We start from the raw sequence: 20,620 nt of genomic DNA on the forward strand, positions 1-20,620 counted from the left end.
ACTGAATTAATGACTCATTCTGTAGGTGAATCTCAATTACCATAACACCCAAGTGCTTTCAACACCAGTGAGACCTTCCTTGCTCAGTAATTCTGAAGAGAGAAAAATCCCTGAACTGTCTGTTGTTGCAGGCTAATTTTAGTACTGAAACCAGAATTTTGCACAGTTTAACTAGAGATTGTATAAAATCTGCATTCAAATGTGTGTATAAAACTTACACAATAATATTAAGTCTTTTTCCACAAGCAGTTGAGATAAAATTCACCAAGGCTGAGAGGAAGTTCTCACCAAGACCTCCACTAAACAAGAATTTACAGTCCTTTAAAGTGTTTGGAAAAAAAACCACACTATCACAGTTTAATTCAGCATGCTCAATATAAACTATCTGAATAGGAGCAGGCATTGCCTCTGGTGGTCAGTGATAAAATTTCACCTCTGCCTTTTTCCTAAGACATTTGCACAAAATTACAACTACACAGCACAGGGGAATGCACCACATTTGGCACTGACTAGAACAGCTTCTGCTTGATAACAGTACAGCAGTTTGAGTTGAATGATTCTGAATTTGTGAATTATTTTTATATTTTAAGGAAGTTCTCACACCTGAATAAAACATAAGGACAAACTATAACAGAATAGTTAAACTGAGGGGAAAACTGACTACCACTGAAATGAAACATAACATTCTAAGTATTTGCCAGAGTAAAAAATTATGCTAAACAAAAAAACACCATTGGAGAAAAGAGAGGGGGAAACCTGTAACATCCAACCCCTGGCTTTGATTGGGTGAGTTCATTAGACCTTAATCCTAAATTGTCCATTAGCGGAAAAATACTGAGATTTCTCCTATAATTTATAAATACCAAATTTGTACATTTTAGATGTCTATTAAACCAATAAGTTTGGGCATGTGTTACTAATAAAAGCTTACATATCTAACTTGGAAATTAACTGTGTGATCTCAGCAGTAGCTGCTCAGATATAATGTTTAAAAAAAAAAAAAAAATCAACCTCTTCTCCATTTCAGTTGCTTTACAATTTCTCTAGGATACCAAAGATGCACTAGAAAATACAAGCTTCAGGGGAGAAACTACATTTAAAATTACCTAAATGAGTTCAGTGCTGTTTTTAACAATCAATGAGCACTACATTATAGAGCACTTAGAGGTGCCATGTATCACAGGCAAAGTGAAAGTCACTATGTTGCCTTTTCAAGGAGCACCAGAACAACTATGCACGGAGAGGGCAATCCCACTTACAGGGGACACACTTCAGGATACTATTTCAAGTCAATTGATGCACTGATTGACACACTTTTTTAATATATCAAACCTTTTCCTGGGAAGAGTCGTGGCTACAAGAAAGAAAAACAGGAACAACAAGACAACTCAAGTATGGCTATTTTACACCTTTCAGAATATTACAGCAGCAGTTATTTCTGATTTCTGAAGGGCCACTTCTGGGAGTGAAGAAAAGTACGTGTCTCCACCTTGCCAGCACCACACTCCCCAGTCCTAGGTTCTTGCTGGTTCTTGTTCAAACACCCATTTAAGTCAATACCCATGCATTTAAAACTTTAATTCCCTATCCCTTAAGGCACTTTGGCAAATTACTCATAGTGCCACAATGACAGATAAAACAAATTGGAACAGAACAACTAATTGTGGCTATTTCTGTGAATATTCCTAACCTACCCAGATCCCACTGAAATCAAGAGATGTTTTGATTGGCTTAAATGCTTTGATGAAAGTAGAAGAGGTATGAAACATATTAAAACCTCACTCACTGTAGAGCTGAATTACTGAGCTGACAAATATGCAGGGCTGGAAAATATGACTTCTAAGCACCAGAATTAAGTCATACTTAGAAGCTCTGATGCCACATGTTCACTTATGTTCCTCAAAAAATAGTGTTATTTATTTAAAAGAAAGCTCCACCTTTAATTTTTTGTAAGAATATTTTGTTCAGATGTAATGCTATGAAAAGACTAAAATAAGATTTACAGGTAACAGAATACATTTGCTTGTACGTATTTCATGCTGAATTAAGTATTTGTAAACCAAACAGTAAAGTGAATGCATGTCAGCAGAAATGAAACTCAGCAGCAAACTGTTCTGCAAATCATAACACCTTCATTCTGACATGGCTGTTAAACAAGCATTTCAAGAACATATTGGAAAGTTCCCGTTTTACACACTAATGCATGCCTAAATTCTAAAGAAAAAAAATCTTGAAAATATCCCTTTTAACTTAGAGGCAGTAGAAAGGCAAATGAGTAAGAACATGCATGTCAGCACAGGCTTTGCCTAAGCATTCAAGATTACTTGATCATGTACTGTCTTAAGTCACAGCAGAGAGTATCCAGTGGTTCCTGTAGAGGTTAAAGGTTTAAAATAATGGACATTCAGAGCTATATTATTATAGAAAGTATTACTTAAGAAGATTTAAAAGACTAACATAGCAAAGGAAAAGATTTATAATATGCAGGACAGAATTAAGTGTATAGGAAATTTCAGCAGGCAGGTACTCTGTTCAAACACGGAAATTGACAGTAAAAAGGTATTGTATAGGAAAACATCAGAACACAATTCCCTCTTTGCAGTGGATCCTGTTTTCCATTAATCAGTGATACATTCCTGGTTCCAGCATCAACAGCATACACCCATTTCCCTTCCCCACTAAGACAATAGATTAGTACCTGTCTCAAAGCTTCCATCTCTTCACTGGCCACTCGCTTCTCAGAAGAAGTGTTCTTCAGCTTGGACTCAGCAAGCTCCAGTTCTGTTTGCAGCTTATCTACCTCTTTGATTACTTGATCCCTCTCACTCATGATGAGGCGGTACTCATTGAAAACTGAATCCCTCTCTTCCTTGTATTTTTCTGCATCCTTGGCTGCTTTCAGCTGCATTGTTTTGAACCTTGTCACCTCTGACTGTAATCTCTCCATCTCTCTCTGCAACTCTTTGTTCTGTGCTGTGGCATTGCTTAGTTCCTGCTGTACTGATTCAAACCTGAAAACAAGCAGAAACATCAGTAAGACACTTGTTACTCATTTTCGTACATTAAGGATTTGGCTGGGTAACCACACGTGTCCATGGATAAAACATAACACCAGAGGATTTGTTAGAAAATGTATTCTCTATGCTGCAAAATAACCACTGCTTTAGGAATGTTAGCGAACCTTAAGGAATAGTACAGAACCTATTTAAGGACTGAACTGTAACAATTATAAGGAACCATTTACGAAAGTGGAGAAAACCATTTTTGGCTTTGGTCTGTGGGAGTTGTGTATCACCCCTAACAGTCAATGAAACCATTCCTAACACACCCATGGATGCTCTCTGCAGTCCTCATGCGTGCTGATGTTAACCCACCCCATATGGTTAACTGTGCAAGCTTGGTACCAAGGAGCAGAGTGGGGGTAGGTGTGCTATGAGTGTCTGTGCCCTTGTATTTTAACATGTGTGCTGCTCATAGCAGCACCTTCTCAGTGAAGCATGACTCCCAAACACCTGCAGCCAGAGAACTCTGCTCCTCCCTAAAGCCCTGTCTCACAGTCCTCCACAGTCTGCAATTCTAACACCATGAAAAGTTAACTTAGGCTTGAGATGATCTTCATTTGCGAAACATCTGTAGAAATTATATTCCCTTACTGATTTGCTTTTAGTATTTAAATAAGGACATATATACACAGGCTTGCCATGAGTTAAAGAATTTGTTTAGAACAAAGCCTGAGGTTTAACAAAGTTCTGGTTATATTTGACTCATGTATCTACAACTAAAAATAAACATAGGTTGAAAAGTAGAGTATGCCTTCCTCACACAAGCTAAACAATGGTTAAAATTCCTCATACAATTCCAAAACTGTAAATAGGAAACCCTTTTCGTAAGAAAATTTCTCCACCAATTCTCCAAATTAGCAACCCCATCACACATTCTAGGATCTTCCAGAAAATTTTATATAAATACACATGCTTACTCATCACAGCAAGATTACATACACTAGAGGAAAATTTTAGAAAAAATATTAGAAAGGTATTTATGATTCTAGCACAACGGAAGTAAGATGCTACATTAGCATTGATAAGTCAAAGGTATGAAAATTCAGTTATACCTCCTAAGAGAGGATGAATATTGCTGCTGGAAATGAATTGCTGTGTCCCTTTGCTTCATGAGCATGTCAATCTGTTTCTGCAGACGCCGGTTCTCCTCCTCCGCCTGCTCCAGGCGGCTCAGGTCCGTGTTGTGGCTCGCGATCTTCTCGTTGTACCGTTTCCTCAGGGCGTCGTAGTCCTTCTTCACGCCCTCCAGCTTGTCCATGGCCGTGTCGTAAAGTTTATTCAGTATCTCTGATGATCCATTTTGCTTCATAACCTTAAAAAAATGCCAGGAATCAATAACCTTTACTGTTAATCAGTTCAAGAAATTTGATTTAAAATGTATACATAAGAAACAGAATTAGAACAAAAATATATAGACCAATTTCAATAATCTTTTTTTTTAATGACTAAGGAAATACTGAACTTCTTTCAAGTGCCACTGTTATTCTAAGCATTATTACATCTGCTTTCTGTTGAGTTAAACATCTGCTTTATCACAAGAGCACAAGTGTATGAAAATCTCTCTTATGGCAATTGTTATGAACACCTATTAAAACCAAGTTGTTTTTGAAGAACTTGTAGTTTTAACAAGAGGCAATCACTACTTGATCACCAAGATAACAGTGGCAATTCAGGAGATGCCCACGAGGTGGCATTCATGATAGGTTGCCTGTACCCTCTGGCTTAATTAAATAATTAAAAGCATAATGAAAATAAGATCTACCCAAAATATGTTATACACTCGGGCATATTATTTTAATATTCATACAATATTTCATCTGAGAACTTCCCACAGAGGTCTGGGTTTCAAAAAGCATACAAAAAAGTTGAACAGGAAGAGAAAAATCCATTTAAACATGAATAAAACCTGACCTGAATCTTAGTTTTAAATTAATTTACATCAACGTAGGAATCTTGCTGTAAACTGCAACACTGATGATACATGACCAGCAGCAACATAAAGTCCTAATGAGTGTCAGCAAATCTAGTTCTTGTTCATTCTCAAAAGGCAAAAAATATGCCTGAAATAAAGCAGTAAGTTTTTTGTTGTTGTTCTATGCTTCTTTTTTCTGGTTTTGTCTTTTAAATTGAAATCTGGCCCTGATGGAGCAGTGCGAAGAAACAGGAATACTCTATATATAGAGAGGTGCCAAGAATTATATAATACTGACAATTAGCCTACAGAGGTATCCCTAACTATCTGAAAATAAACTAGGATTGAAGAACTAGAAGGAAGACAGAAGAAAACATGAGCACTGTAAAAATTTGAAACCAAACATGCAGCAGCTATGCTGCACAAATGGGCTCCTCATCTTTTGTAACTTATATTTGAGTAAGGACCAGTTCCTGAACACGGAGGAACCTGGATGCCTGCAGACCAGAAGGGAAGGGGAGAGCAAGAGCCTGCCCACTCTTCACTGCCCAGAGGTGAAGGCTAACAACTGTCACTGCTAATAAACCACTTGGCTACACAGGCAAGATTACAGAACAAAAGTTCTGCAGCCTGACACTGGTCTCCTTTAACCTGCCAGGATATATAAAAGTGGCCCTGGAACAAGACTGCACTTGGGCTATTTCCACACATATCAAAATCCTCAATGGATTCAGCAGCACAACCCACACAGAGCTGGACACATGATTAGCCAGCATACTTCAGTGAACCACTTCAGATAAGCTGAACACGTGGTAAACTGTAGGCATATGTAAAACGCAAATACATAGACTTAAACCCAAGAAAGCCATTTTCCTCAAGACTACTTCCCAAATGAGTTTAAGAATAGCTTTGGCAACAAATTATTTAGCAATTCAAATAAACCACTTTTCACTGTCCAAAGCATATATAGAATGTCTTTATGTTGAAAACACACTAAATAATTAAAGAAGACTTAATACACAAGAAATTTGATGGAATTCAGTATAAACTTGCTAACACAGACCTACCAAAGGAAGATGGAGGCACCAGTGCAATAAACATCTCCCATTCAAAACCCCAGCGAAAGAAAGCAAATAGTCCCAGCTGGCCCAAGGAACACAGCCATGGCAACATGAAACTCCATATGTGAGCAGCAGAAACTTAAGCTGGTCAGCTGCTACACAGCAAATCCATGACAATCCCACACAAAGAGCAATTTGATCAAAAGCTTGTGCTCTCTGAGGCCACCAAGATGCATTTTGTTATGGCCTGACAATGAAACAACACGTCAGAGGGATCAACAGAGAGTTAGACTAATTCATATGAGAAATTACAGGGACAAGATAAGACTTTGGCACCCCTTCAAGACACCATGAATCACTCTGACAAGCTGAGAAATGGAGTTAGACGATTTTCCCACTAAGAGTCACATACATCATTTTCTTTAAAGGTTTAATCATGATGTTGACATAAGACTGGATTTCTTTAAATCAACCCTGACAATGATACATCAGCCTCCTTCTGTCCTTCCAGATAATTCCAAGCTTCAGGACAGAATGGCAAAGAAGAACAGCCTTCTCTCAGAGGTTTTGCATCCTTGCTTTGCAGACTGGGAAACTGAGGCACAGACTAATTATGGTATTTGCCCAGGATGACACAGTAAATAATTTCTGCTATCTTCTGAACCGATCCACTAAACAGTTTCACACCAGAACTCACAAGCCAGAACTCATTTATCCAGAAAAATGGATAAAAAGGAAGAACCTATCTTCACTCCTCCTTGCACATCTTCAAGCACCTCCTAAAGTACCATTCAGCACATCCAGCTTGCTTTGACCTTTGCCCCTCCTGCCCTAGCAAATAATTATTTTGGCTTGCATAGATTTTGCTTCTGAAGCCTAATGTTTGACTTGCAAGTTTGTCCTGTGATTCAGCCTACACACAGTGAACCCAGATACTCTGTTTAACCATTCCACATGCTACTGTAACAATTCTAACTAAATGAACAGACTTTTTCCTAGGTAACAGTGGACCTGATACAACCAGTTGCTCCTTAGCATTACTGTTTTTTAAATTTCTAGAATATGTGAACAACACTGACCTGTAAACAGCGTGTGATACAAATATCTGAAATGTCCAACTCTTCCAGTCCTGAAAATTTTGTCTCTTTTTGTTTCAAGTTCAAAAACATGAAACAACTTTTTGTGATTCTTCCCAAAAAATCAACAACAAACATTGCATGCAAGTTTAAAGTAAACCCTGTTCCCATAAAAATACCTTAGGAAAACAGTAATCTTTTTAATCACTTTGCAGCTTCCAGTTAGGTTTCTGATGCCTTTCTACCCATTGAAAAAAAAAAATCATGCAAATACCATCTTCATGTACACTTTTTCATCTCTGCATTTAAATACACTTTTTTTTTTCCAGTTAAACAAAGAAAATGAATTAGTAATCACAATGTCATTATCTCCCCAATACTGTACAAGGCAAGGAGGCTGTTTGGGACCCATTAAGACACTCTAAAGGCAGCAATGCTGCACAACCCCATTTCTCTATGGAAGGAAGAAGCCAGGATCTCTTCCAGCACAGGCCGTGGCTCACCTGCTGCTGCTGGCTGCGCAGGTCTGTTATCTCCTTCTGATCCTCATCGTGCAGCCTCTTCATCTCCTCACAGGACTGCTGCAGGTGGTTGTGCTCCCTCACCAGCTGCGTGTTCTTCCTCTTCAGGGTGTCCATGTCCTCCTTCAGCTGGGACTGGTCGCTCAGCAGCCGGCTGTGCAGCGTGCTGTCAGGGCACACAAAGAACACTGAGAGGCCAGCTTGCAAGGACAAAGTCCTGGAGGAATTCATTTCAAGCATGAGTTTCCTACCAAGAAAGCAGGTCAAACTAACTCAGTTCTGCATATTTGTGTATTCCAAGCACCAGGGAAAAAAAAAAAACCAATCAACGAAAACCAGAAACCAACAGGGGCTTAAGTGTGAAAATACACAGACATATACAGCACCCTTAAACCTCATCAGAAGAGATGATGGATTTATGCCACCTGTCAATGCCATTTCATAGCCATTAAAAGCAGGCAGACAAACACAAATGTCATAATATGATGATTCTTGAGATAATAGCCATTATCCCACCAATCATTTCCACTTTGTCTTGAGCTCCTCAGCTGAACAGCAGCTAAACAAAGCACAGATGAAAATGACAAAAATCTCCTTGTGTGCTACTGTTTCAAAAACAAAAAACCCATTAAGTTATAAAAAAAACTCCACAACCAAGAAAACCATAGTGTGTGTGTTTCAACTACACTCAAGATAAAAATTTCCTCCAAAGTTCATTATGGCAGCTATAATTATTGAAATAAATACACTCTCACTTCAACAGCTGAGAGCCACAGGAGGAGGCTATCATCCAGATTAAAATTCAAGCTGCAAGCCTAAAATTATACTAAAGCAATGCTGAAAAACAGCAGATCAGTCAACTGAATGTATTTTACTACTACAGATCAAAACTTAAGTTTTGAATACTGACAAGTATTTTTATTGTTGAAACAGAATGATTCCACTTAAACTCTCATACTTGCTGGTAAATATTTAAATATGTATTTATATATAAAAATTTGTGTTCTAAGATATGTTGCATTTCTTTCTCAGGAAATGAAGTACTAAATCCTCCCTGCATAGAATGACCAAAGCATTAAAACATTTTCCTTAAAATTAGAACACCCTGCTAAAAAGAAAAGCATTTTCACAAGTTATATTCCCAATTATATTCCCACAATCAAGCAAATGTAATCTTTGCATGCAGATTACTAATCTGCTGTCATTCAGATTGCAGTGCAAATGATAAAGTCTTTAGAAGGCAAACATTTTTTTTAAAAGAACACAAAGGTTTAACAACTACTGCAGGAGAGAAGAACAGCCGAATTAAATCTGTGTTATAACTTACACAGATTGTCACAAGAACTACCACGATGTATTAAAAGAGAGTAAGAAATTCCATTCTCTTGGATTATATTCTGCTCTCTAGCTTGACAGTAAAACTGTTAGATTGCAACTTCAAATCAGTAATCAGGCTTCCTTTTTTGATCCCATGAACACACTGGAGATCCTATCTCAAACTCCTAAAAGTAAAACAGGCAGGCCATACTTGTTCATTTCAAACAGGCCAGAAATGTTTTATCTTATGGATTTTATCTATCTTGCAATTTAAGTGGAAAAACAGCATTAAAAAAATTGATTACCACATTCTAATACTGTTTGATAGGGCACAGACTGGTAAACTCTTACCTTGAACAGCTTTACTAATACTTACTGATAAAAATCTGCCTCTTTTGCTGCTTCTTCACACCTTTTCAGTGTCTTGGTGTGCTGATTCTGCAGAGACTGTAGGTCTGACATGGCCTTCATACACTGAATCTTCAGCCTTTCATAATCATGATTTGGTTTTGGACTAGGCCTACCATAGAAAAAGAATATGGGATCAAACACCAGGTACTAAAGTGAATGGAAAGCCTGGGAAATTATTATCCAGTAAAAGTGTTATCACACAACTGTTGACACTAAGGTTATAATGTGCGTTAATTTAAATACTGACCAATTCCCTTTAAGATGCAGCTACTAATAAAAAGTCACTGAGTTGAACTTACATTAATTTTATATTGCAATGTAACATCCCATAATGGGATGATTCTGTCTAATTATCACTAACATGGCCAAAAATACTGAACCTGCATGTTCCTCTCTTCTGAGCAGCAACACCAGCACAGAACATGACAAGAACGAGCTCATCACGGCACACTTGGCTTTCCTGGGCCACCAAATTCAAGTGGCAGTGACAAAGCCCAGACCTGCAGTGAGGGCAGGGCTGGAAGAGGCTGCCAAAGTCAGCTGGGTGTGAATGGAGGCCTGGGCTAAACAAAGCTTCTCAAAGGCAGCATCTAGAGGACCTTGTCTTTAACTCCCTAGGAAGGACAGTTAGACTTGAGACAAAGACTTCCAATGGAATATAAAACACAGACATCTGTGCTGGCAGAGTTTGACCAAGTCATTGTGCTGAATTACACACCTGTTTGTGTGCTACCATATTATTTTAAGCTATGATAAATAATGGGAAAACATGTCAGTATCTACCACACATTTCTATAAGATAATTATTTGAACAAAATTTGGGTTATTAGTAATCTCCAACACAATATAATCTCTGACAAGCATTTTTCAAAATAAATGCCAAAACCTATCAAAATAAATTTTTTTACTCAAATTTCTTTTGGATGATTGGGAGAGCAATTTTCTAAAACAATCTACATGGTCAAGCAATTGACAGCATAGATTATGTCTAGAATGTACAGTACTTGTACATGATACCTTTTTTGTAGATTAGAATTAATTAGATTTGTATATATGCTAGAAACTAAATTAGCAGGATTATATCTTCTTGCTTTGTAGCACTAAGCTTCTAAGAGACTGAATTGAATTGTGTCTCCTCTGTACAGTCACAGGATTTTTCACACCATTGAATTTTCTAGTTTCAAAATGAAGCTTCTGACATCTGTCCCTGTATTATCTCCTGAGTCTCTTATAACCCCACAGGCAATGAGAAAAAAAACCAAGCAAACCATCAAAAGAGGAAACTAATGCCTCCAAAAGAAAACAATTGCTTTCTAATTCAACTCTGCTTGTTCTCATATCAGATTTGCTCCATTGCTGCACAGATCACTCTTCCTCCCTCAAACCTCAGACTCCTCCAAATGGCTTCTCTGTAAGCACAGCCTGAAAAGCAATCAGAATTTTCTCTGCCTCATACAAAAACCAGCAACATGGATTCTGGAACTGAAATGCAGCTGGCAATTGAATCAAAATGAAAATGGTTTTGCACTACTGAAGTGGTAACAGTTGTTAGAAAAATAATAATAATAAAAAACTAAAACCTAAAAAAAGAAATGCCAGCCACATCTGGTTCACAGATTTTCTGGGAGTGTGTGTATGATATAAGGTACTTTTTGGCAACTCAGCTGCATATGGGTTGCTGAATACTGAGGCCTTCGAATCTAATTCCTCCTTTTCTCCTTTCTCTAGAGAAGTGCTTCTGGGGAGAAACAAAACAAAAACTCCCTCCTTGATTAAAAACTTGACCAACAATTAAAATCCAAAATCACATAAATCAAATGTTCAAGTCTTGCCTACAGGGGTGTCTTTTATGGTATTTTTAAATTCATTCTTGATGGGTATCAAAAACTGTATCTTGCTCATACAGTATTACACTTATCACTGCAACTAGTGAAGGGTTATTCTTTTAAAATACAGATGTAGTTAGCATAAGTTAAACTTGATTTGAAATGTTTACACCCTTGACAGAACCATTAAAACCCAAGTTACTGATTTAAATTAGACCTCAGGGTGAAATTATTAAAAGTAGATACCATCTGTCCACCACAGTCTTAAATGACAGCATTAACTGGAGTACAGTTTTACTCTCAGCTGTGACATCAAGCTTACTGCAACCTATTAACTGTTGATGTTCATATTAAACTATTAGGCCAGTCTGAAAGCTATGGTGAAACTTGTTCTACAAGTCTAACATCCATCATGTGTGTTTTATATGTTGTTGAAGTAACACTAATAGTATTTAAAAAAAAAACCAACCAAACAAAAATCCACAACCAAAACCAACCAACCAACACCCAAACCAACATTAAAAACCCAACAAACCACCTATGAACATATGCAGACCACGAAGGTAACTACACAAGTTAGCCAACCTACACAGCGAGGAAAGACCAACAATGCCACCAACAACATTCTGCATTCTACCTCACATACAAGAAATAAAAACCACATGGATATCCTAGGCCATATGTTCCACACTGCTGTTCTAAGGCTTTATGTCTCAGCAAGAAAAACAGGAATAAGAGAAGAAAGAATATTGGTGAGAAGTCAAAAATCAAAACTGTTGCAAGACAACACTCAATTCAACTGCATGTAGTGGCTGACTCTTGTTTAAGCAAGACCACCAGAGTTTTATGCTAAAATGCCCCAGAAAATACTAAAAGTTACAATTTCAATAAAGGAGAAGTATCAGTTACTACTTTGGAAGTACTTGTTCAAACATTAACAAAACTTAAAATGCTAGTGTCAAAGGCCCAAAATCCTTCATGCTATAGTGGAATTACCCTGGCTGTAAAACAAAGTCACAGTCAGACTGACATTTACATATATCTGATGCTCACATAAAAGCTAATGCCAACCACAGGTCCAATTTTGTGGGCACTCATACCTAACACTTTCTAAGGAGTTATCATTTACTAATGTAACTACAACAATTATTACAGATAACACACAAAACAGTCTCTTATGAAACACAATTTTCAGGGCATTTCTTCATGTTGTGGTTCTCTTCTACTGTTACTATTATGTGAGTAATAACAGCAGGTTTAAGTCTATAAAGTGTAACTTGAGCATGCTAAATTACTTGGTCAAACCTTCACCTAATCTCCAGCACACATGCACACATACAGTCACTGTCAATCCACAGGCAGAGCGTGAGCAATCCTACTCCTGGCCAGCAGGATGGCACATGCTGATCTGAATCAGCACATCACAATCCACTGCTGTGGCACCTCTGCCACTGCTCTAGACTTAGTCAACATTTGCTTTGGAAAACAGCTCTCTGTTTTGCAACCTCCTCAGCCAGCACAGTCCAGACTCAAATGCGCTGTGAGCTATTGTGAGACATCGAAGGTGACGTGCCAAGGTCTGCCTCTGCACCACCTGCGTTTGGTACAGCCATAGTTACAGCAGCACACACAGCCAGGAAAATAAAGCCAGGGTAGTAAAAGTCACCACCCACATCATCATCTCTCAGCTTTCACACTTCAGTATTAACATTTTACCAAGTCTGAGCTTGGACTCCTGGAGGGATGAAGATTAATTTTATAAGAGGAAAGAATTCAAAAAGTAAAACAAATACCAGTAAGATTTCAAAAAACAGAGATGTGTATGCAGGTGGGAGCAGTAGTTGCTTTTACACTGAAGAAAAAGTAAGTCAATAAAAATCTTCATTCATTTCCCACTCTTGAAATGTTTGATTGTTTGGAAGCCAGCATTCTCCATCTAACACGTACTCTGTCCAGGGACTGCCCAAATGCAAGGTTTACTTTGATGGGCTGTTCTGGAAGCTGTAAACGTTCATGTTTTATACAATATACAAATCCTATACTGAAAGTAAAGGATTGATTTGAGAAAGGAAAACTAGGGCAGGCTAGAGGACAGCTCATCAGAACTTTATTAATAGCATCCTGGATTATGCAGAAGATTATTGTGAGCTATAAAATCCTCTATGCCTAAGCTCCAGTAACTTCAAAGAAGAAATCCTTCTATTTAACTAACTGGAAGCTGAGCAGAAGATGTTGACATTTGACAATCTTTTCCTTTGCCATCCCCACAATGCTTTGAGATGGCTACAAAGAAGATGATGCTCTTAAAGGAGCCCTCAGAACTCAAGGAGGGAGGAAGGGGGCATTAAGATAAGAAGCTATCGAGTTTATAAAAACTCCAGATTCTCTCTATGCCAGTTCACTGGTTCAAATCTTAACCTTCTCATACAGACAAAAAATCTAATTAACCACCTGACTGCATACAGACAGCTGATTAAGTAACAAGCAGCAACAACATTAAGGTACAGAAAAGTTACACAGGATGGCAACACCTCCCAGAAAATTTGTTCTCTGCTCTTATTTCAGACTCAGTGATACACAATTTTTTTCCAAGGTTCTATACATGTACAGGCAAAAAGTTCTCAGTGTACCCAGACACATTTAAACATTAGCAGATCCTTAACCATTCAAACCAAAATAATTATATTGCCTATCCAATAAAACCTTTTTTTGATAATTAATTCATACTTGGACTACTGTCTACCTCATAATGTCAGGCCCCAAATTAGAATGAGCTTGACAAGCCTGCTGGCTGTTAAATGACGTAAAAAGCATGTTCAATCGAGGAGAATTCCTTATTCTCAACATATTTCTGCTACAAGTTCCCCAACATATGTATACCAGAAAGCTGATCTTCTAGAAACTACTTACTCCACTCAGCAGAAATCCAAACCTCTCTCTTTGCAGGAGCATAGGAATAGCTGAGATTTTTTTTCGTCTCCTTATTTCTGTTCTCCAGCCAAGTATTCTGAGCTATTTCCCTTTCTTCACTCTTGTTTTCAAAACACCAAATACTTCATCACTGTCCTTTTTCTCTTCCTACAACAAAGCCCATGAAGTCTAAGCAACTTTTTTGCTTTCTTTTCTCAAATAGAGATGAAACCTTCTCCCCTCAGTCCCACAGAAAAACTGCTGGACAAAGTGGGATAGGCACTCAACAGGAAGCTCTGAAACATGGACGTAGCCACTTCACCAGGATGCAAGGAGGTTATAAGCAACATGTATACATTGCAAGCTCCTTGATGCTTTCCAGGCAAGCAGGTGCCAAGGCACGAACACTATTATTTCACTGGATCAAAGCCTAAATGCAAATGCTGCATTTCCTCCCTGTTTACCTGCAGTCATCGAAGGTGGAGCCAGGAGATGAAAGCGCAAGTTGCTTGCGCAGCTCGTCCCTCTCCCGAGTCACCTGGCGGAGCTGATACAAAATCGTCTCCAGCTTCTCACTCATCTGTCTCGTGTCTATCACGGGTGGTGGAGATGATGCTTTACCAGTCGTACCTGATGAAGAGAGAAATACTTGGCAATGAGCAAACAGCTCAAAAGAACAATACAACTTCACTAAAGAAGTGAACACTAATGTTAAAAAATCCTGTCTTTCTGTCTGCAGAATCCTGTTCAAAAATGAAGCAATTGATATAAGCTCTCACCAGCGAGTTGAAAGAAGAATAACTCCAGTCAGATCCCTTGCTAGCAGAAAGGCCCTGTGTTGCGAGTTCAGTTTGCATGGGCAGGTGCCTTGCTTACTCAGGAACTTACAAGCAGCTCAAAAGGCAACGCAAGTCAGCAGTAACAATTGCAAAGACCTCAAACTGACATACTGACAGAAGTCAAGTTCCTTGAAATAAAGGACAATCCCCATGCTTAAAAAAAACCCAAAAAACAGTAAAATTGACATATCAGCTTATTCCAGAGATAGCAAAGAAACTACTACAGCACAGGGGCTCTTCTCCCCTTTGTTTTTCTAGTAGCACAGAAATACCATTCTGCCATGGGCTACAGAAAACATTTACTTTTAATGCAATTCTGTGTCTTCATAGTTCACAATTTCTTAGTCTAGTATGTGAAGTTAAGGATTTCACTTAACAACAAATCATGAAAACAGGGCTTAATTTTTAACAACACTGGCTAACACAAGCACATTACAATCACTGCAACTGGACTAGACATCAAATTTCCTCTAAGGGGCAGTCATACTTTAAAGTGTTTTGTGGGACTTTTTAATTCTCAGCTTTCCTAATATCAGAGTTGAACAATGATGGCTACTGTCCTCTCAGACAACTGTGAGAGCACAAGGTTGTCTCCTTCCCAAGAGAACAGAGTCTGGTATATCACATCCTAACAACTGCTGACAAGTAATTCGACTCTAATTTTAGTTCTGCTCATTTAAAATTAAGTTGTAAATGTAGTTTTGCTCATGTATCTCTCAGACACATGAAAGCAAACCCAAAGATACAGGTCACAGATCTGAAAGTTAAAGGCTTAAACATATACAGGCAATTATTTTCTACCCAAAAGAGAAATTTTAGAAATAGTTTGCAAAATTATACAACTCAAACAAGTTGCTGACATATGTATTAACTTGTCAAGATGTACCTTTATTAGGCCATTTTTTAGTTAATTAAGCAACAACAGAATAGAAAAACAATGCTCTCCACTCATTGTCCTTTCAAAGAAAGAAACTCAAAATTATTTCACTGGATCAAATGCTAATGAATTGTAAGGACTGGCTTTTTATCCCTAAATCCAGTTCATGAAGGTAGTGCAGAATGTAAAAAACCCCTCCAACTTTCCAGCAAAACTACCTGTGCTTTGAAGTTCCCACACCAAAATAACTGCAGTGTCAGGACTATCATATGTACAGCATCTGCAATAACAGGATCTCTGGTTTTATACCTTCCAGCTGCTACTGTAATGACAACTTATGAGCACAGGCTGTTCTTTTAATCTATTTCCTAATAATATATGCAAACACACTAATAGCAAACTGAAGAAATAAAAAAAAGAGCAGAAAGAAGGTACATTCTGGAAAAAGACAAACTCACATCACTCTGAAGAACTCTCAATGCAGGCTGCTTTTCTTACTATTTTGTTTCATTCCTGCATCTAGACAAAGCCCCTTCGTCCATAACGACTAAGGATTTTCACTTCCAAAATGAAGTTAGCCTTTCGTTTAGATGAGAAATATTCTACATATTTTTATGGCAAGAAACCAGTAATAATACACATGATACAGGGGATAGAGAGAATAAAAGAAGGAAATAACTAAGTAGATACAAAAAGGCAGAACACAATCATTTGAAAGAGTTTAGACACATCGATGATAAAGGAATTTCAGATAGACAATCTAAAAGGTGAAGGCAGACAAATCAAATTCAGGTACTGAGAAGCTGCATGGTCTGATAAATTCAGCAGCAACCTGCACATCATCTCAATTGAGCTGACACATCAGAGGATGTGTAACATGGAAAAAATCCCCTTCTCATCCTTACAGAGAGGTTCAAAAGCTTATGTCATCCTGAGGCTGTTTGCAAGCAAAACAGATGAACAGGATGCAAGAGGTCAAGAGGAAGGAGGAAATGAATCAGGAAGGCTGCTGTGCTATCCAGGGAGGAAAGGGCACTGGAGGAACAATGTCCATCACTACTATCACTGCTAACCCCATGGCAGTCCCATGGACAATATCTGCTACACAAGGCCTAGACAGGCACACAAGGGCTGCCCTGGGGACCTTTAAGCACAATAAAAGCAGGCCAGAGATCTACCTCTGCTCCTCAGCCTCCCCTGACAGCTTTAACAGCATCCAAGTGACAATCTTCTTCAGGCAAGAACATTTGTGCACAGACCAAAACTGTGCCAAGAAAGAAAAGTCTGCTTTAAATAAAGACAGGCTAATTAGCCTTAGGAAAGAAGCTTTTTTCACAATTGTGAAACCATTTGTCTTAGCACCAAAAGGGGTTATTTTTCATTAACTTGTCAATTTTTACAAGTACATCAACAGATACTTTCGTCTCTAATGCAATGATATTTTTGACACAAAATATCAGCCACAAGATGTATACCTCTTAAGTGCGGTAAAAACACGGATCAATATAATGCAGTTCTTCCTACTCCTATCCTTAGAAGGAGACTCAAAATTTACCTCTGCTTTATTTCCTGACAGGCTTCCATTTTCAATAGTTGTACAAAAGGTCTTATAAAACTTAAATCAGATTTCTGAATGCTTAAAAAATAAGCACACACATTCAGTAAAATCCTTTTTCACCAGAAAAATTCCAGTCTTGGTTTCTTTTAAAGGAGCTTTTAGAGCTGAATGCTAAAATTCTTTTATTGCATCAGACATCTTGATGCAGCAGAAGAAAAGTGACCTGTGCTTCCAGCTTCATATTCTTTTTCCATTTGACTGCGTATTTAACGCAAAAGTACTTCCTTTTTGTACTTCAACCCATCACACAGATCTTAAAACGCAGGAGCCTGAAGGCTAAATCTCCATTATCCAAATTGTGCCACCTTTCAGCAACTCGCCTCCTTTCTCCGACAACCTGGATTTCTGAAAAGGCATTTACTGCATATCCTGCCAAGTGTAACTCCTTCATCTGCTTCGATGAGCCCCACAACTCATTCCTGACAGGAGCTGCACTTGGGTTCTGAGGACTCAACTCTCTCAAGTCACACCCTGGCCAGTCTCCAGTGAGCAGCACTCACCAAGCCCTGGAGCAGCTGGCAGCAGGGATGTGTGGTGTGGACAGAACACACTTCACCCACAATGCAGTACAGTCACTAAGTCCTGACCATGCACTGACTTCATCCAAAGTGAGATTTTGCAGGATTTCCATCACAGGTTGTATAAAAGAAAAGCCTTAAAAACAGAAGCTGGAGCAATCCTATCTTCCCTGTTACAGCCCAAATGCTGGACTCCACAGAAACTACAAAGATCCATTACTGTAGGACATACTGAATAGAACTCTTGATGATTAATCAACAATGACTGAAGAGATGATATATCCACACAGAAACTACAGCTTAAGAAGTTAACTTCATATGTGAGGAAGAGGTAGCATATTTTTTGAAGAATAAGAGAACATTTTAACAGAAACAGGGTTGAAAAACTTAACCTGACCAAACTGTACCATAACACCAAATATGTGCTGTAAAAGTAAGTTGTGATAAGAGTAAGTTGTGATAAGAAAATGGGTACCAATGCATAAACAGCCAATTTTAAGAAATAACATAAACATATTTTGAGTTATAATAAAATCTTTGGTCTTTGAGAAATAAACTTGTACAACAGATTTAACTAATTCAGAAGGCAAGCTAACAGAATGGCTTATTTTTACAATGATTTTTCATAAACTCATAAATTTGTGCTCCTTCCCGCTTGAAAACAAGCAGGAGACTACTCATGGTACAGTCAAGCCTTTTGCATTGTTTTCTTTCATAAAAAAAGAAAATGAACAGAGATATTCAGGATATTATTTCTTCATGGTCTTGTAAATCATGATAGAAAGTGCTAAAAAATACTTGCAAGAGGTATTGCAAAGCATGATCAACAGGGTTTCTCTCCAAGCTAGGGAAGGTATTGAGAGTAAAGACTTGTGTAAGAAAATTGCATTCTAAAATATTTACTTTCTTTCAATAATTTATGAGCGCTAGAAAAGGGTTAAAATCTAAATTACATTCTAGTTATCATTTAGATACATTTCTTCAGATGTACCTTTTGAATTGATCACGGAACAGCAGAGAGCACAGAACAGAATTGCATGCACGTAAATAAAACTTCAGAAAAGACAAGCATCAGTACATTGAGGAAAGAAAAATGAAAGGTAGAATAATGAACTGTAGAAACAGTTTCATCTGACAGACAGAAAACCTAACAGATTATGAAAGCAGTGACAATCACGTAACATGCAAGGAAAAAGGATGGGTAGCATTTCAGTATATAGTTTTAATTCAGAATATAAAAACCTAAACAAAGCCAGCAGCATCTAAAATAAACTTTCAGCCTCAATACGTTTAAGACTATAGAAAGAACTGAACAGTGGTTCTAGGAAAGTCAACATGAAAAAAAATCTACAACTTAAAACTAAAAAATAGCAGAGATGGGGCAGTGGGGAAAAGGCAGACACATCAGTTTGAGAAGCCCTTGCAGAATTTTGCTGAGCTGAAATACAACTGAGAGTAAAATCTGTTACCATGACCAAGGCATATACACCTGGCAGCTTCTGAGTTTGAATTTACAGGAACTCCCTGGCTCAAATCCCACCTTTGTCAGGCTTAAAACTGTGTACTGAAAATATAGCCTACATTGAAGTTTGCTCACTGAACCCAAAGGGGACAGTGACAATGGTCACCAGCTGCACACCAACCCAGGGGATGAGGCTCCTCCAGCACTCCATCCTCCACATCTTCTCCTGCAGGAGCTGCGATCACTGCCTCACCACATCAACTTCTCAGCTCCAAAAGAAAACCACAGTCACCAAAACGATTTCCTGAATGCACAGACTGATAAATGGTCTCAAGGAGCAGTGAAAGACACCATGCTCCAGAGGTGCTGTCTGGAGTGCAGGAGATGGACATTCACATACACTACTTCCATTGAAATCATTGCAGACCAACCAAATCTTCAACAATTCCTATATGGAGCTGCCAAATGTTAAGATGCTATAATAAGCAAAACACCAGCAAGTGGACAGCTCTATTATTAGTTGCTCTCTCACCAAAAAAAACCCACTGTCCCTTTTTCAAGGGATTTATACTGCATCAGTATAAATGAAAAGTCAACCTTTGCATTGTTATGTTGCATTTTTAAAAACAGGGCATGATGTTCATGAAGCACACTCAAGTACCTTTGAAGAGAAAGAAGCTGAGAGAACCTTGTGCATGACTAATATCAGACTGCAGCTGCCTGAAAACAGACACCAAAGAACATAGCAATAACACACTAAAGCTATTCATAATGCTTATTATTTACAGGAGATATTTATTAATAAGCACACTAAAAATCACCTAGAAATTAAGCATCAGTCCTAGAGACAGTTACATGATTTGCCAACAGTAAAACCAAAGAGTGAAGTTTACTTTAAGTGTGTGGAAGTGTTTATTTCCAAGCTGAAAGTCTTGCTTCCAGCAAACTAAATGGGTAGTTTACTACAAAGGAAATAAATCTAGATGAAGAGTTTTAATTCAGTCATTGAGACCAAGGAAAACGACTTCTGAACAGAAAAAGGGATGGATGAGGAGGCAGAACATCAAAGGTAATTACTGCTGTACAGAAAAGCAGTATGATGTGACATCCTGGTAGTGTCCCTAGTATCTCTCCTTACTTATTCATGGCCTTTCAGCAAGTGTAATGTCACCACTTTTTCCTTTGTGTTAGCTGTTGAGGAGTCTTTAAC

General features: G+C 38.1%; 1 protein-coding gene across 3 annotated transcripts in view; it reads right to left on the bottom strand.

Moving 5' to 3' along the window:
- The window catches only part of DLG5 (discs large MAGUK scaffold protein 5), a 97,673-nt gene that overhangs the window by 35,532 nt on the left and 41,521 nt on the right, over nucleotides 1–20,620 (bottom strand). For all 3 annotated transcript variants that reach the window (XM_059477146.1, XM_059477145.1, XM_059477147.1), the window contains 5 exons: nucleotides 14,561–14,726; nucleotides 9,326–9,469; nucleotides 7,615–7,798; nucleotides 4,115–4,374; nucleotides 2,699–3,011 (listed from right to left, as the gene is read on the bottom strand). In XM_059477146.1, coding sequence (XP_059333129.1) covers nucleotides 2,699–3,011; nucleotides 4,115–4,374; nucleotides 7,615–7,798; nucleotides 9,326–9,469; nucleotides 14,561–14,726 — 1,067 coding nt within the window. The remainder of the gene's footprint in view (nucleotides 1–2,698; nucleotides 3,012–4,114; nucleotides 4,375–7,614; nucleotides 7,799–9,325; nucleotides 9,470–14,560; nucleotides 14,727–20,620) is intronic.

Source organism: Ammospiza nelsoni, chromosome 8 (genome assembly GCF_027579445.1).
Source record: "Ammospiza nelsoni isolate bAmmNel1 chromosome 8, bAmmNel1.pri, whole genome shotgun sequence".
Taxonomy (NCBI): domain Eukaryota; kingdom Metazoa; phylum Chordata; class Aves; order Passeriformes; family Passerellidae; genus Ammospiza; species Ammospiza nelsoni.